The sequence below is a fragment of the Takifugu flavidus genome, chromosome 7 (assembly GCF_003711565.1).
Source record: "Takifugu flavidus isolate HTHZ2018 chromosome 7, ASM371156v2, whole genome shotgun sequence".
Lineage (NCBI taxonomy): Eukaryota > Metazoa > Chordata > Actinopteri > Tetraodontiformes > Tetraodontidae > Takifugu > Takifugu flavidus.
Window position 1 is genome coordinate 12,364,705 of NC_079526.1, and position 18,502 is coordinate 12,383,206.

Here is an 18,502-nt window from a genome sequence, read left to right on the forward strand (position 1 = left end):
CTCTGTTCGAGAGAACCTGCGTTGTTTTTTTGTTTTTTTTTCATGCCTCGGGGTTGGTTTAAGGTCCAAAGCGTCTGCCTGTCAATACCTGGTCATTGTATGTGCGTCTATCTTTATCTTCCATTCTCTTTGATCCCTTTCTCCTTGTGTCTGACCTAATTACATCACCTGACCCTGCCCTGTGCATATAACCCTAACTCCCTGCGCCCCTCTAAACGTGGAGGCTGAAGTCATCGGGGATGTTCCTCTGGATGACCAGGAAGGATTTGGTCGATGGCTTTGTGGCGCATCGCTCTCTCCGGTTGTTCTTTGTCAAATCCGTCTCACATTTCTGCATTGGATTCTCCGCTCGGCGTGTTCCCTGTAAAAGAGATGCTTTCCACGCACACTTCAGGTCTCCGGCTCGCACGGATGTTTTGCGGTTGCTGTGTTTGGTATAAAGGTTAGCCAAGGGGGGAGAATATCTTGAAAAGCTTTACTGGAATGTGTCTCCTTCCTGTAGGAGCTCAGCCATCCATACCTCTGACTGTGCTCATGTCTCATGCCTCCTGCTTTATTCCTCTCCCTCCCCTCTTGTTTTGCAGTTGGTTTTATGAGGCCCAAAAATGCTGGGTTCCCGGCAGCTGGCGTTGGCATGTGATGAGTTGGCCCTGTGGCTAGGTCTCTATATGTTTTTGAAAATCCGAGTGGGGTTTTCACAAACAAAGCCTGCTGCCTGTGGATAGCCTTGTTTCCCTTTTATGTGTTTCACAGCCTGTGTGTAGTTTTTGACGTGTTAACATACATGTGCCTCCTAACGGAGCCTGTAGGAGACGGCCAAATCAAGCAAATTATCTGACCCATTTGTGGCTATTATGTCACATTTTCTCCATATGTTTGTGACCCCCCCACAGCCCATCTTTACCCTTCCTTCCTACCCTATATTTACTGTTAAGTCTTAATGGGCTTTGGGAAGCAAACGGTCAATTCATTTGTTTTTGAGCCTATTTAGAAGAGCTTTTAATTTAAAAAGGGAACAAATGCCTTAATTTTTGTTATTTTGTTGACAATAATAAAAATTGTGCATGGTAGGGTTTTTCTTTAAAGAGGTGCTCAGAGGTTAGTGCTGTTCCCAAGTTTACTCTTTCCCAGTGTTTTTGTGGGGGTCGTATTTTTATATGTAGTCAACAGACTTGGTGCAGTGGCTTTGCCCTGTCAGCAGAAAAAGCCAATAAATGCAAAACCTAGAATGCTGAAGTGTTTCTTAAATACTCCAGCACACTATCTGCTCTCAGCTGCAGCAGGAAGTGAACTCAAGGAACACATCCTTCCTCACATCCAACCCAACACTTTTACTGGGTTGGTCCGTTCTGCCAGTGTTTTTCCCTCTTCCGTGGATGACTGCCCTGGGTGCAGGTATATTTTTAATGACTGTCCCTGCAGCGTGACGCATCGCCCTGATTAATGCATCATCATAAAACCACATAGAGGACCAGTGAGCACATAAAAAGTCATGCTTTCTTCACATATACTCTTTCACTCACTCATTTCCTGCCCGTCTGTGTGGGTGAGAGTGAGACCGCTGTTCTCACAGTTCGGATGTTTTCGTTCATGCACCAAAAACAAGTTTGGGTTTTTATCAATGAGCAAGTTGTGAGAAGTTCTTTAATGCCAGGATTGGCTCCAGGGGGTAGATGGAAGAATAGGGTGCAGAAGTCACTCCCTCATCACTTCTTTTAATTGGGGTTTGGAAGGAGAAGCGGGAAAGAGAGGAGGATCAGGAAGGTTCCACCCAGACGCCGTTACATGGATGGCGATGCTCCTTTTACATGCCACAGCCTGGCCAGCTGAAGAAGAGCTGATGAACAAAGGAGAGAGAGAGGGGGTCCACGTGTGGCTATTCTCTCCCTCCTCTCTCTCTCTCTCCCCCCGTGTGTGTGTGCATGCACAGACTCACGCCACCAGCAGAGCACACCCCTCAGACAGACAGCAGGCATGCGTGTGCATCGCATGTCTCTGGAATATCAATGAACCAAACACACACAGGCTTGTACACGCCAGGGCCTCAGAGGTCAGAGAGTGAGTCAATCATCTAACCACTGCGACGACACAGTCTGAAAAAAGGTGTGTGTGCGTCTCTGTGTGTGTGTGTGTGTGTGTGTGTGAGAGAGAGAGAGAGAGAGAGCGCGTGCTGAGAACAGGGGGCCGGCAGCTGTCAGGGGCTGGGAGCAGCAGGCACTAATGAAGCAGATGAATAGTGCAAAAACTCCCAAATACAAACAGGACAGTTGACATTTTTCATCTGTCAAAAGCAGAAGATGCATGAAAATACGATTGGGTCTTGTTTAACCCTTCTCCTTCTGGTGTCTCTCTTTTTCTCTGACTTTTTGCGAAATTGAAATGACTTTTACTCCCGTGACAAGGGTGCGGATGTATTTATTTCCTCATCATTTGTTTTTTAATTAATATGCTTGGTAGTGAGTCTTTAGGCAGGCGTAGCCCGACTGCAGCCCCCCCCCCCCCACTCGTTAATGCTGACGTAGCTGTTTTTGATGAGCTCCGTGGGTTTAATGCATCAGCTTTTGCTGCTTTAATCGCCACCAAAACAAATGGGAAATCTTGGGTAACAGATAAGAGACTTTGTTCCCAGCGGAGGTTCATCATCGCTGACACACACAGGGATCCGCATTTTCTCACACATCCCGTCGCTGTCAGCCTCCCGCTGAGCCTCTTTCAGCAGTCGTCAGAACAGGGGGGGACCACTGTCCGATTCCTTTCAGGCGGGGGTCGGCGGCTGTTTATTTTTGAGGACGCGCTGCATTAATGTGATGTTTGATTAAGACTCACAGATGAATGTTTGGTGGTAAGTGATGTCCAGAGGAGAGAAAACCCACTGAGATGCTGCTGCCGCCGCCTCCGCCTGCAGGTGGTGACGGGGGCTCTGTCAGAATCTGCACCATCAGGACCCACAATTGTTTTGGGTTTTTTTTTTCTTTTTTCCAGCACCATTAATATTTTAGATGTGTCCAGCTGCCCACAAGCTGGCACTTTTTCAGGCAATTTGCCACAAACTGTGTGTCATCATCAGTTTTATTCATGTACAATCCTGATATTGTTCTTTGCAAATGGGCAAAAGTGTTTAATCCACCTTCACCTTTCCATATGTAGCTCCTCTCACAGTCTTGATTTTTATTTTATGGTCCTTTTTTTAGCTGCACATTTGCTTCTGTTGTCTGTTTTTTTTGTTTGTTTTTTTTTTGTAAGCTGGCACATCCCACCTGGATCAGATCCATTTGGATCCATATGTACACACATTCCTATTGTTTTTTTGTTTTTTCCCCCTCCACCAATTAACAGGCTGTCAGACACATACCATATCCTCCCCAGTAATGCTGTATACACACCTGAAGTGGAAAAACAGAACAAACCTGTAAAAAAGTAGAAAAACTCAACAACTTTACGTGCTATAGTAAACTTGTGATTTTTTTCTCATCCTATTTATATCTGTGTAATCCTCCCTGTTCCAATTTATACGCCTGCCATCAATTACGTGTGTGTGTGTGTGCGCGAGGCCTGTTTGTGTGGGTTTGTGTGTGTTTGCGTGCATTTATGAAGAACATATTCAAAATGAAATGCCACCCAGCACGGTAGAAAGCGCCAGCACTCTGCGTTGTCCTGTGCACTCATTTCCTCGGGACGTATCATGACTGACGTCACCCGGCTGCTGCTTCTCTCTTCTCGCTGACGTTTCCGTTCACACTTCTCAGCAATGAGTCTCGTCTCCGAGGTTTCACAAAGTTCTGATACCTCAGAGACCTTCTAGTTAAACTTGTAGTCTTTTTGCCTCACTTGCACACGTGTGGATTTAATCCATGACACGTTGATCCAGTGATCAGTCAGTCGCCTGTCTGAAATCCCATAATTCTTCCTCCTTCTGTCCATATTCTTCTGCTGCAGATGGCCGCCCTACAGAGTCCGTTCTACGGGGACAAGATGGACCTTTACTCCCTTTGTAAGAAAATAGAACAGTGTGACTACCCCCCTCTTCCCTCAGATCACTACTCAGAGGAGGTAAGTGCTGCACAGCTGACCTTACCTTCAGCGTTCCCAAAATCTTTGAAGCGAGCTGCTCATGGAAGCAGCCGCCGCCAGTTCTGTCTTCTCTGAGCCAGTTTGCTGATTTTGAGTTTTGTTGACAATCAAAGTGTTTTTTTTCTTCTTCTTCTTTATAAAATGAAATCCACCCAACTGTTTGAGCCACGATGCAGCACGAGTTTACTCTCTGATCAAAAGATTGGCTCTGATTAGGACTTTAAATTAAATGCACATATCCAAAGCATCTGGCCACGCTACAAAGTGGAGTGGAAATAAATGGGCTGGAGTGTCATGTTTCCCCCGACTGAATGTTAACTCATCTGCTGTAATTCTGCTTAGGCCCGCTCGAGCACAAAGATTTAATATAGTCGGGCTGCGGTGAACGAGCACCTTCCCCCTGATTGATGCTGATGTGTGTGTGAATGCGCGTGGCTTTGCTTTGTCTTTGCATGTCGCTTCCTCCAGCAAAGATTTCTGCCTCTTTCCCTTAAACGTATAAAGTCAAACACACGCGCGGTGGTTAGTGAAAGTCTGCTTTGGTTTTTTTACACGGTGACTGACAGCCAAAGCTGAAGCTAAAACCAGGACTTTAACCCATTCTAGCACGTCTCACAGGTGCTAACGACCGATGAACTTAGGCAAACACATGTAAGGAAGTCCGTCCGCGCTGTCGTGGGGTTTCTGTGCTGCGTGTTCCAGGCCCACCCAATAACTCTGCGTGTAGTAGACTTATATACCGGCACGTAAAGGGCAGCAGCTTCAGTGCTGAGCGCAGATAATGGCCAGTAAAACTCACCGACTGGATAAATCCTAATTATAAAATGTGCTGTGCTGCTGCCGTTAGCGCCACAATTTCTGTCGGCTGAATGAAGCCACAAAAGAAATAATTCAGCTCAGAACCGAGTCTTTAAAGGCGGTACGCTGTGGATATTGATGAAATAATAAATTCCTACGAGTCTTTGGAGGACGCGGGCCGTCTGTCCTCCGCTGTGATCCAGGACAGTCGCACTGCAGCAAGTTTTGCCTGCAGTGACTGAGAGCTGCAGTCGTCCCAGCTGTCACTCACGTCTCTGTGGACACACCAGACAAACCAGGTTTGGGACGCACATTAACCATTTATGACCATATCCAGGCAGCACCGCTGTGGAGCCCAGACAAGACTCCAGGACAGTCTCGCAAGTAGGGGACAAATCAGAAATACAAAAAAAACGTTAATAATTTCACCAGATTCCAGCCATGCAAACTTCTGTTTAAACATGTTTAGTTTAAACATGTGACGAGCGAATAACACTGATAGTGAAAAGATCTCCCAACCCCTGAGTCCAGCAGGAGAAAATGCCTCTTGTTCGTCCTAAACACGGAAGCATCGACACTCTTTTCTTTATTTTCTTCTCCTTTATGGTCTCCCAGCAACAATCTCCCCTAAAACACAAGAATGATAACAAAGAAACGCCACTGATGGCGTGTGTAAAGAGTTCAAAGTTTAGCTTATTTATTTTATACATATCATTTTATTATCCTTCCCACTCTGGAGAAGTACTTTAAACAAAGTGATCGTTCAATTAGTGGCCATGTTCTCTCACTGTATAGTGAAACATTCTAATATTCTTTAAGTTGTTTCATCGCCGTCCCAAATTTTCCGTGCGCGTCTGTGTGTTTTTACAGCACAGGAGCAATTTTGCAAGTGTGTATTTTGGTTGCAAGAGCTCCCTCTTCACGCACCACTCTGAGATCTGCTCCGCATGTCACCCCCATCCCGGAGAAAGGGAGACAAAGCGAAAGAGAGAGGGAGAGGGAGAGCGAGAGACAGGGCGATGGAGAGATGGAGATGAGGGGGCTGCCTGCAGCGGCTGTCTGGATGTAAACAATGCTCCTGAAGGATCGGCAGAAAACTGTCAGCTGCTCATCTTTGTTGTGTCATTTAACCATCTCCGTCTGTGCTCAGCCCCCCTGCACACCCCACGCCTCCATTCACTAACACCCTCTTCTACCTGACACCCCCCCCCCGTGCTCCCCCACTCGCCATGCAAAGGAGCGCATGAATATTTTACATATCTGCATCTCCGCTCTTCCCCGCTCCGTCTCCATTCTGCAGGACTAATTCTCAGACTGTCTAAATTTGCATCTCGCTCGCTCGCTCGCTCTCTCTCTCACTTTTTCCTCTCTGTGGTTGAGGAGGAGTCGTCCAAGCCAGTGCCACGCAACAGCGGCCAGGAAGTCGGCAGACAGTTACCATAGCAACCCCGTGTAGATGTTTTCTTTCCCCTCCATCTTTTATTCTCCTCTTCTTTTAATGATGGCAGTGGCTGTTTTGCCTGCGAGCCTGTCTGTCGATCTGCTGAAATCAACCGGTTTCAAGTCTAAGTGCCGTCTCCGCGTGGCAGCTGCTCGTGCACGTACGTGCGTGCGCGCGCACGCGCGCGGATGCAGCAGACCAGCGGATGATTAGCACCCTCACCCATCCTCGCGTCTTTGTCTCGGCTCCATTTAGCTGGTCCCGTTACCCGATTAAGGGAAAAGCTTCTTGAACAGCTTAAGATGAGCTCTTTTATTCTCTTTATAAAACCACACCTCCGTCCTGCTACATCGACACTGACTGTTTGTTTTCCTCTCCTCACCTCCAACCCCCCCCCCCCCCCCCCCCCTTCACTAGTTGAGGAACTTGGTAGATATGTGCATCAACCCCGACCCGGAGAAGAGGCCGGATATCACCTACGTGTACGACATTGCTAAACACATGAAGAGCATAACACAGGGCAGCTAAGCCCAGAGACGCACACACTGTAGCCTACAGAACTCTTCCCCGCCTTCATCCCTGCTCGTCATGCTGGACTCGTACACATCTGTCAGCTTTTTTTTTTTTTTTTTTGTAACTGTCCATCCACAGTTTAATTCCTTGTGATAACACTTGTAATTGAATTGTATTTTTAAGGTGACGGTAATGTTTTTTCCTCCACCTTTTCTGCCCAGAGAGCAAGAAACCGTCTTTTGTTAAACGTGGACGATCGTACAAAAGTGTAAGTCTGTTGGCTCTGACATTGCCGTCCTGTATTTTCACACATTAGGAGCCGTTTGCGTTCAGCAGCTGCTGGCACGGACGTCGTGTTTCCTGGAATGTAGTGAAATTGATTTCGAGAAAGGGCCCGTTACGTGTAAGGATGACGAGTTAAACCTCGTGAAGACCTCTGTATTTAAACTCTGGAGAAAAGAGAAAAAAAATCCACATTGATTCAGTATTTCCTGGCACTTATCTTCAAAATCCAGACTTTTGGTTATTTTGGTTTGTTTGCGAAGCTAAAGAAAGCAGAAAAACCACCGCTGATGAAGAGATTTCGACTAAAGGGCAGCAGAACAGAAGGTGGTGATGGTGTTATTGATGGTTGAGACGCCGCAGCGTTGCACTTTCCACCCTGGTACTGGAAGGCTGGCAGGGTGATCATATATTATGAATGTATATAGAAAGGGAGGATCATTTAGAGGGTAAAGTAGATATCTGCTGGGGGGGGGAGCGCGAGCAAATGTCTCCACAACACTTTGAATGTAAGTCTTTTTGACACCTATGTATTGTCTGAAAACTTCAGAATGTCTCTCTTTTGACAACCTGGAAGGAGCCGTTGAAGATGTAACAAAGGCGGTTTTATGTCAGTGGTTTACTTCCGTCACTGAGGAACCCCCCCCCCCCACAGCAAACCGGTCCACCCGTCAGCTCCACGTAGCTTTACTGCTATTAAATGTTGTGACGCGTTTCTGCTTTAACTCCCCACGATGGTGTAAAAATAAGCAAACCCAAAGGGACGGTTCTGGCCGGGGGTTGGCGAAGGTTTGACGCCGCAGGAGCGTTTGTGGACTAAATGTTGGCTGGTGATGTTGCTGTGCAGGTTTGCAGTGAGAGGATCCTCTAGAATGTTGTGCTCATGAACCTATTGCTGTTTAACGGTCTGGTTCTTGGCTCGGGGTTGAAAGGATTTACCAAAGAAAAGAGGATTTTTAACATTTAAAGGTACATTTTTAAGTGAGAGGCAAACATTTTTACTGAAAATACAAAAAAAACCCAACAACGATGGGACTCGACTGTAAATAACAAAGAAGGTTTAATGGCTCTTTGAACTGTTTGAGGAATAAATGGATCTATTTGAACGGTGAGTGGGTTTACACTAGTTTATCACCACCAGCCCTCGATGTGGTTAAACCATCAATTATTCTTTTTTTTCCTTTTATTGTGTTAAAATATTCAAAAGATTATTGGGAATCTAAAAAAACCTGTTGTTTTCTTCTGCCTTTTTGTAAATCTTCATCTGGTTCCACACAGTGTTGTTGGATTTACCAGTTTTCAGTAATGTCCCGTGTTTTATCTGAGCTTTCGTCCATAAAAATGAGCGGAGAGACGTTGATGTTTGATCATGGCTGCAAAATCACCACTCAGACATCATCTTTTATGTCTATAAACCACAAAAACCTGATGGAGAAAGTTCATCTTCAGGTTTCCACAGAAGCCAACGCGTCCCTCTGCAGCTTCCTCTCAAATTAAACAGCCCGACAATTCATAAATCCCCCTTTCTTGCCTTTTTTCCTTTTTTTTTTTTTTGTTTAAAAAGCTCATACTGTTGAGGAAAAAATTAAGTTATTTTGTTTTGGTCCACATGTTTTTTCTTGGTGTCTCTATTATTAACTTTGGTCAAGCTGTTTAAAACGTGTTTGCCAGTTTTCACCTCTGTGTGTGTTTTCCCCCGTTTGTCGTCGCCTCTCTGCCACAGTTGTGAGTCCAATTCAATTTGAGCCGGTTTTTGTTTTATTTAGCAACATCTAAATATTCAGTTTAAACCTCGACAGAGGCTCCTAAAGAGGTCACATTGAACCAGATATTAAATTTGTTCCTTTTTATTCAGCTTTAATAGTTTACAGCGAAGCCTTTTACAGCCTAGACGTAGGGCCTAGAAGGAAAAAAAATCAGTTGTATTTTTTACAGCGTGGCAGAAAATGTTGCATCATTTGATATTTGGCTTCTAAATCATGTGATTTTCTGTCACCTTAAAGACTCCCGGGGACCGGTGTCGGGTTCTGGTGCCTTAATCCTCTTCAACGGGATGGTTTTTGTTTACTTGCAACATAACTTTTAAAATTTTGGTCTCTTTTTTTGTCAGGATGTGTTCTGTTTCCTTGTCTTTAACATTTTCACGTTTGCATTGAAGAGTCCAGTCATGCTCCATACAGTCCAATATTGGAAGCGATGTTATGTTGTTTTTGGTTGTTTCATGAACATTTGATGTCTTCGTTGCAAATGCTTTGTATGCTAACAATGCAATAAAGCTTTTAAAATCCTCCTGGGAGTTGGACTATTTGTAGTTCTTGAAGGATTTTATTTAAAGCATCACATCAGAGATGAATGTCAAATGTAAAACTCTCTCTCTCACACTCGCACACACACACACACACACCGACATTTTTCCCTCGTTTTTCTTGAAGGTATTTTGTTTTTCAATCAAACTCCACCATCGACTGTTTTGAAGCTGCCTAAATGCTGCTTTAAAACCGCGGTGCATTGTGGGTAATCCCCGTTCCACTATGGTAAAATAACTCAGCGTTCAGAAACTGCAGACAAACGTCTCCTAATTCTGCAGATTATCTGAATTTGGAAAAACGGCAAATTGCGTCTTCAGAATTGTTCCAAAGAGAAGTTGAGCTTTCCAAGATGATACGAGGAGGGGACCCCCCCCCCCCCCCCCACACACACACACACCACACACACACACACACACACACACACACACACACACACCAGGAGCGAATGTCCTCATTTGTGTTGCTTCATTAATTTCTTCTGTGCTTGAGGTCATTAGCTAAATGTTTACCCTATCCTCCCCTCTTGTTGCCCCCCCAACTCTCCTCCCACCACACCTTCACGCACCCAGTAGGTTCCATCCACTCCACCCACCAAACCCAACCCAACCATCCCTCTGGGCCCTCTGAGTCCCTCTTGGCCAGGGCGCCGTGGGGGTGGGTGGGCATTGGCTCGCTCCCTGTAATGAACTCCTCAGGGACTCTGCTCAGTTTCATCGCAGCAGAAATTGCTCCCGTGGAGCCCCAGACCCAATGAAAACAAACAAAAGTAAATATCAGGAATTAATACAGGGGTTGTTTGCCATTGGCCCCTCCCCCATGGGCGCCACTTCAGAGTGCTGCCGTATTTATATATCGCTACAAACTGGCTTTGCGTCGCAGCATTAATGAGGAAGCCTTTGAAAAATATGAGCGAGGTTTTTTCCTGTCCCCTTGCACAACAAACGTGCGCATCCCTCAGTCCATCTTGTGGTGAAACGTCTTCACTGCAGCTGTGACTGGACCCCCCCCCCCAACAACACGGAGCATAAATATGATTTTCCTAAATGTGTGAGGAATTTCTGCTGCGTCAGACGCTAAATTAGTACAGCGGTGGCTAATTTTTAGGCTCTTTTTTTAAAGCATCAGTGGATCTTTTGTGTGGGTTTATGTTGTTCATAAATGTGTTGTCGTTTGGATCCACTGGAGAACGAGGAAGAAAAAGCAATAGTCTCTCACCTCGCCTGGTGTCTCAGGTGGGCTCCCAGTGTTTTGAGGTAGAAAAATGGGGCCATTCCAGAGGACACTGACTTGATCCCCCCCCCCCCCATCCCACTCCATTTCTCCGTGTGTTTTGTTTTTAGAAGCCTGGAATATCAATATTTTTTTGCACATTTGAAATCGCTCGTGGCGCATGCCTGGCGATGGCAGCCCGAGCTTCAAACATATTAGTTTGCTGGGAGAGGAGAATCACCAGGGACGGCCTCCGAGCGCGAGCGGGAACGGCAGCGCGGTCCTGTTCATCTTTTGAGAGCTTCCATTGTTTGAACTTGAGTAACTTTGAACAGGTTAAACTCATATTTAGAATGAAACGCGCGCGTGTCGCGGGCCTGCTCGGCTCTCAGGTTGGAGTATTTGTCAGCGGCTGCTCTCCGGGGAAAACGTGGCGAGGTTCGGGTAAAGGAAGACGGTCCCTGCAGTCATTCATCAGCTGGAAGCTGCACCCAGCAGGCCCCAACTGGCGTCACTCATCAGCTCCCGTCCCTGACACACTAACATATGCGGAGCTACACACACAACAAACAGCACAGATAATAAGTACGTGTACGCCGACGTAATGAATGAGTCTTGCTCTGCGTGTCCTTAATCTGCAACCACCAGGCCGGCACAGAGGGGGCACGCTAAAGTACAAGCAGCCTGCAGCGAGCTGAGCCCAAATAAAAAGCCAAGTGGCTCACTTAAAAGCTGTCAGGGCCTCTTAAAAAGCCACGCACTGGTTCCCCCTCCAGAAACCCTACAGGGGGTTTTTAAAACACCGTCCTGCAAAACTAAACTTGGAAGCGTCAGCCCAGCCTTTCCGGAACAGGCCCTTTCACAAACTGTAAACTATTGAAAATAAACCCGTCTTTAACGTGTTCAAAAGGAACCCGATCCTCTGAGACGCTTTACAGGTGGTCAGTGTGGTTTTTTTCCTCCTTATGTGAGACCTGACCTCCCCCACCTGTGTGTGTGTGTGTGTGTGTGTGTGTGTGTGTGTGTGTGTGTGTGTGTTGTTTAATACATGAGCTCTGCAAAAACACACTTAATTCCAGATCCACAGGTAAAAGTATTGAAATAATAAAATATTAAATTCTTTAAAGCCAGGTATCACCAACTGGTGGCCCGTGGCCCCAACGTGGACCGAACGTCTGTTTAATCCGGACGCTTGATGCTAAATTTTTTACAAAATTAAAGGGAGATTATAATTCCGGCAGGATAAAATGTTTTAATCTGGCTGCAGAAAGGCAAAATTGGAAAAAATAAAATAAAATTCTGACCTCAAATTAAGAAACAGTGTATCAACGTCTCCAATTAAAAAGAAGCTAAACCACCATTTTATTTAAGATCTGGGGTTAAAAGAAAGAAGGAAAATGTAGGGATGAGCTCAAGAATCGCCAGAAGTGCAAATAAAGTTAATCCTTCTGTGAGAATCTGGATTTATTTTTGCTGCTTCAGTCAAACCTCATCGTTTTGAGAAAAACATTTGGGACATTTATGTCCACTTTAGAGTCTGAGTTTTCCAGCGTACGCCAGACTTCCGAAAGGATTTCCCTCACTGTCACCAGCACATGTGCTGGGTTCTAATAAAATAAGCAGTCTGGCCGTAAACTTGCCAACGAGCTGTCCCCAAATAACCACATCTGTCAGCTCAGCTTAACCAGGCCCTAAAGATGAAGATGAAGGGAGTTCGCCGGCAGCACCGACCGATGGGGCGACGCTTGTATTTGAGAGGGTAAATAAAAGGAAGAAGCCTAAAAGAGCTGCAATTTCAACAAAAATTGTATATTTTTAAATTCTAACCCCTTTGTAGCGAATGAAAGCGGATCTCCGCCTTCCGACGATCCCTCGCCCTCCTGCCGGCACCGACGGGACCTCCTCTGGAATTGCAGAAACAAAACGTCCTAAAAAGAGGGTTTATAAGCTACCGAGGGGGCGCCGGATGATGGAGCCACACGGGTTACTGTCAGCAGATCCAAGAAAAAAAATTTTGGACATCAGCTTTCAGGAGAAGCTTAAAAAGCCGATACTTCAGACGAGGGATCGTCTGGTAAAATAACAGTAGTCAGTGTTTTACCAGGTGCTGCTGAAAGACAGGCGAAGAGCCAGACACACGTTTTCATGCTTCAAAAAAAAGAGGATAAAATAAAAACTTGGATCACGGTGAAATGCTGTCTCTTCTGGATATAATCAATAGCTAAAGAAGAATCCAGTTCAGGGTTGTCTCTCATATTTCAATCCCTGCTCCTCTGTGATCAATAAAAGTGAGCTGAAATCAAAGCGGGCCCTCTTTACTATTGTCTATTCAACGTTAGCAGACAAAGACTGAGGAGCCTTTGATCGGCCTGTCTGCGGGGCCCACAGCTAAACACACACACCCCATCCTCCCACTCCCACCCACCACCTCCAGGTGAGCTGTGTGTGTGTGTAGGCTGTCCGACACACACCAAACAAAAGCACTTTTTATAGGAATCGGACTGGAACCAGCAGGTTATTTTGTCACAGGTCATCACATGTTGTCTAAAGTTTGTTAAATCTATTTACATCGATGCATTTGATAAGAGAAAAACCTTAAGCTGGTTCCAGTGGGGGGGGCGGTTGGACAAAACTTTGGTCCCTGGGTTCTTTTCACTCTCCCCTCACCCATTTCTTTCTTTATTTTTAGTTCTTCTGTGTGTCTATATAATTTATACCATCTATACTGTACACTCCACGTGTACCTGTGTGCAATTTACAGTGCACGGAATGTTGCAAAGGACGTGACTTGAAGTCTAAAAATAAAGTAGTGATACGTGCCCGTATGAACGCTATATATTCACAGCATGCATGTGTGCATATTAAACAGAGACGGCAGCTCGCTGGAAGGACTTCTCGCTGCGTTCAGTCCTGCACCTCTGAGACAGAAAGAGCTCTGTCAAAACACCTCCAGGGCAGAGTGTGAGTGTGTGTGTGAGTGTGTGTGTGAGTGTGTGTGTGTGATATTATTTATTACTTCTCTAACTTACAGTGATTTCAGAATAGGACCAAAACTCGACCAAATCCCGCTCTTCTTGTGTAATTTTTGTCCTGAAGATTTGACTTTTTCTCCGTCCTCCTCAGTATCTGTCCTTCCGTCCTCTCCCCTTTCCTCTCTTTGTCTCCTTGTTCCCTACACCCACCCTGGCTCCGCTCGCTTTTGTCCCTTCCCCTGGCGCCGTGACTCCTCCCTCCTCTTGTCCTCTTCCATCTCTCTGTCTCGTCTTCATGTCTTTCTTCTGTGTTGCGTGTTCTGTGACAGCTCACAGGAGACACCAAAGCAGCAGGACCGTTACACCCCTGACGTGCACCTGCTTTACGAGCCTCAAACGACAGGCGCCCTTCCACCCCCCCCCCCCCCCGAGTCAGGAGGCAAGAAGGGGCTTCATCGTGAGCATGATGATGACAGCCGCCCCGGTGCACGCAGGTTCAGATTCAAACGCATCCTCTGGTCTGGCCACGTGCATCAGCGCAGGTGCACGTGCACAAACACCGTTCACATACCAGTGCTGACACGGCAAAGTTTCTTAGACTGTCCAGTAGTAGCTCAGGAAATACACAAGGTATGTTTTTAAGTCTGTTCCATACCCTTATACCACTGCTATAACGTATTTATTACATACCGTTATACCACTGCTATAGCGTATTTATTACGTACCCTTATACCACTGCTATACCGTATTTATTACGTACCCTTATACCACTGCTATAACGTATTTATTACGTACCGTTATACCACTGCTATACCGTATTTATTACGTACCGTTATACCACTGCTATAATGTATTTATTACATACCCTTATACCACTGCTATACCGTATTTATTACGTACCGTTATACCATTGCTATAATGTATTTATTACGTACCGTTATACCACTGCTATAGCGTATTTATTACGTACCCTTATACCACTGCTATAGCGTATTTATTACGTACCGTTATACCACTGCTATACCGTATTTATTACGTACCCTTATACCACTGCTATAGCGTATTTATTACGTACCCTTATACCACTGCTATAGCGTATTTATTACGTACCTTATACCACTGCTATAGCGTATTTATTACGTACCGTTATACCACTGCTATACCGTATTTATTACGTACCCTTATACCACTGCTATAGCGTATTTATTACGTACCCTTATACCACTGCTATAACGTATTTATTACGTACCGTTATAACACTGCTATAACGTATTTATTACGTACCCTTATACCACTGCTATAACATATTTATTACATACCGTTATACCACTGCTATACCGTATTTATTACGTACCGTTATACCACTGCTATAACGTATTTATTACATACCGTTATACCACTGCTATACCGTATTTATTACATACCGTTATACCACTGCTATAACGTATTTATTACGTACCGTTATACCATTGCTATACCATATTTATTACGTACCGTTATACCACTGCTATAACGTATTTATTACGTACCGTTATAATACTGCTATAACGTATTTATTACGTACCGTTATACCACTGCTATACCGTATTTATTACGTACCGTTATACCACTGCTATAACGTATTTATTACGTACCGTTATACCACTGCTATACCATATTTATTACGTACCGTTATACCACTGCTATAACATATTTATTACCACTGCTGTGCCGATACTGTTTTACCGCTGTTTCACCATGTCTTTAACCATATCACACATTCACTCTGTGCTGTGTGATCCCACTTTAAGAACTAATGTAATTACTAATCTAATATTTTTTCACTTTATTCACTCAGCCCCCCCTGACCGTGTGGGGAGCTGCCCTGGGGAGGCCCGACCCCCACTTTAAAGCCTCTCCTATCTCATCTTATTAGGTCGTACACGAGCAGCTTTTCCGAGCTGCTGCGCTGTTGTCTGTGCCCAACCAGTTTGGCTGTTTAATCAAGAGATGTTTTCATTACTTAATACAGATTTTGGAGCAAATTTTAATCAGAGCCAAGTTGTTTTTTTTAAATATTTGCACTCAGATATTCAACAGAATGAAATGCTGCCACTTAAAGAATATAAGATGTATGATAAGACACAGGAAACCAGGCTGTGTTAAAGCAGCAAAATATATAAATAAAGAGAGCGGCACACAATGCTCCTTTGTAAATAAGTACTTTCTCCTTTAAGAGAAAAAATAAAGGTATACACAATATTAAATATAAAAACTTGCAGAATAAGAACAGAGAACAAAAACATTTGAAAAAGACAGTGTTTTATGGTCACAGTATTGTCTATCTGATCAGTAAAGACCTAGAGTTTCCTCTAAAAGACCAAAGTTTAGCTAAGTAACTTTTCCAACACAGCATTTACCTGTTCGTGTTTACAGCCGGTCTCACATGACAACACCCAAACGTGCATTTTGCCAAAACTCTTAATTAACACCTTTGTTTCGGCACCTCCAGAATAGGTAACGGTGTGACTGGCAAGCCTGTTTCCCCCAGTTCTCTTTGGACACCTGTGTGTGTGTGTCTGTGTGTGTGTGTCTGTGTATGTGCATGTGTGTGTGAGTCTGTGTGTGTGCATGTGTGTGTGCGTGTGTGTGAGAGAGTCTGTGTGTGTCTGTGTGTGTGCATGTGTGTGAGAGAGTCTGTGTGTGCATGTGTGTGTGCATGTGTGTGAGAGAACGGACAAATTCAACCTGTGCGCATCATCTTTCACAGTCTAAAAACAGGTAAAATCAAGTGGGTTTGAAGCAAGTTTTAGTCGTCAGACATGAAGCCTGGCGTCGGGGCTAAATAAACACTGTGATGTTATTCAAATGTCTCAAAATTAATAGATGCCCTGAACTTTGTGGAGTTCCTCTGTTGTGTTCGAGCGGATGTTCAGCATGAAATGAGCCTCGTATGCATTTATGCAAGTGAACAAACACGCGGCTGCAAGTGTGTTTTCTGTGAATTCTGTTTAAAGGCCAATATTAGCATAGAGCGACAGACAGGAGCCCTGACTTCCATCCAAATATCCCAGAGCCGGAGTCTCCGGTACCAGTCAGTCGGCTTCACACCTGTGGAAAAGAATACAAAACGAGGACCGCACCAGAGGGGAAAGGTCCCGACCTTTGGACCCGGAGCGCCACCCGCGCTGGCTGCAGAAACACCCACAGTAAGAAGTTACTCAAATTCAAAGTTTTCCTCACCTTTAAGCTGAGTGCTCCCCCCTCTCCCCCCCTCCCCCGACTCCTGGATTCCTGATTAGTGTACAGTATATTCCCAATTTAGCATAATAAAGCGTGTGATGAGGCTGATGAGATCTAACAGTCGGCTCTTGTTTACCCTGCCGCAGCACCAGCTCCGTTTCTGCTTGTGTGTGTGCATTTGACCCCGAGGCACTGAGTCACTTGATGCATCGCGCGTCTCCCCCCTAACACACACTCGCACACGTACACACAAACACACCCACACAACTCCCCCACTGGTAGAAATCCTGGTTGTGCTGCCGGATCTCAGCGGAGGCCGGGAATCCACATCCCCTTTAGGCTACTCCTGGGGTGCATTCGCTACACACACACACACACGCGCGCAAAACAACACAAAAAAAACCCCAAACACGAGCCCATGCGAGTGCGCGCGTGCACAAACACATCTCGTATCTTAATGAGAGAAGGAGGTAGCGCAGCGAAGGCGACAGCAGAATGAAACCTACTCACCAAGGACTGACCTGTGGTTCAGGGGCGGCAGCGGCTCAGCGGGGGGCCCCTCTCCCAGCGCTGATCAGAGGGCTGCACCGCCGAGGCTGCTCGCGCTGACGGCGCCAGAAAAACCAACTGATTAAACGCCACTGTCGCCTCGGCTCAGCTGCTATATGGAAAGAAAGCTTCCTCCCCTTTATATAAATATTTTTTCACTCGCTGTTTGTTTGTCAGTCTCCTTTGTTTTCTTTGTCCTCTGCCGAGACGGCGGTGCGGGTGGATCGGAGCTGCGAGCGTGAGGGTTTTGTGCGTAATTAGCTGAAACGTTCGCCCGAGCGAGCACAAAAAAAAGTTACGTTTTAAACTTTTTGAACTAGACTCCGGTTTTTTTTTCCGCGCCATTTCACTGACACTCGGCTTCACTTCTCAGATCAAAACCTTGCATCTCGGTGGAAACGCACTTTTTATTTGAGCCTTTGGAGTGCGTGGACGGAGATGCAGCCGCGCTCGTCCCATTAACTAGTTGTGCAAACTTAGATTTGTACAAAGCCTCCGCAGGAAGGATGTCACAGCGGCGAGAGCGTATAAACGTATCGATGAGGCGCCGGCACAAAGACTAATCAGCTGCACTCGCCACCGTTCAAAAAGGCTAATTCAGCCTTGTCCATCATATTTACTCATTCGTCTGGTGGGTTTATGAAAAACAAACATTTATCTGCATCTTTCTTTCAAAAAAAACTCACCTTGAAAAATCATCTGTGGTCTGAAATGAACGACGATGATCAGGCGGTGTTTGGAGGTCGCCAGTAACGGGGTCGGAGGTCAAGGACTGCCCGCCTCGCCGCCAGGAGCCAGCTCTCAGTTGGACAGGAAGTGCAATTCCCCGTCTGCGTTGGTCCGTATGAGGTTGGGATGTGACATGGCTGAGTGTGGAGACGTCCTGGCACAGATCTGCCCATTATCGGTGGCCTCTGGCCTTGTTGGGTGACTCATCCAAGGATGGGCAGTGACTCTGCCAGCCCGGGGCCAGACCTCGCCGCCTGCCAGCCCCACGCACGCCGCATGTACCACGTCTGCGAGCCTTTGTCATCAGGAGCTCCACGAAGCTGTCTGACGGCGCAAAAAAATGCGCGTTTACGTCTCACCGGGATTCAAGAATAGGTGATTTAAAGTGATCGGAAGCGAGGGATCGA

At 45.7% G+C, this 18,502-nt stretch overlaps 1 protein-coding gene across 1 annotated transcript in view; it reads left to right on the forward strand.

Moving 5' to 3' along the window:
• nek7 (NIMA-related kinase 7) overlaps positions 1 to 9,401 on the forward strand; it is a 46,501-nt gene extending 37,100 nt beyond the window's left edge. The window contains exons 9-10 of the mRNA XM_057038913.1: positions 3,937 to 4,050; positions 6,728 to 9,401. Coding sequence (XP_056894893.1) covers positions 3,937 to 4,050; positions 6,728 to 6,838 — 225 coding nt within the window. The 3' untranslated portion in view covers positions 6,839 to 9,401. The remainder of the gene's footprint in view (positions 1 to 3,936; positions 4,051 to 6,727) is intronic.
• Positions 9,402 to 18,502: the final 9,101 nt, after the last annotated feature.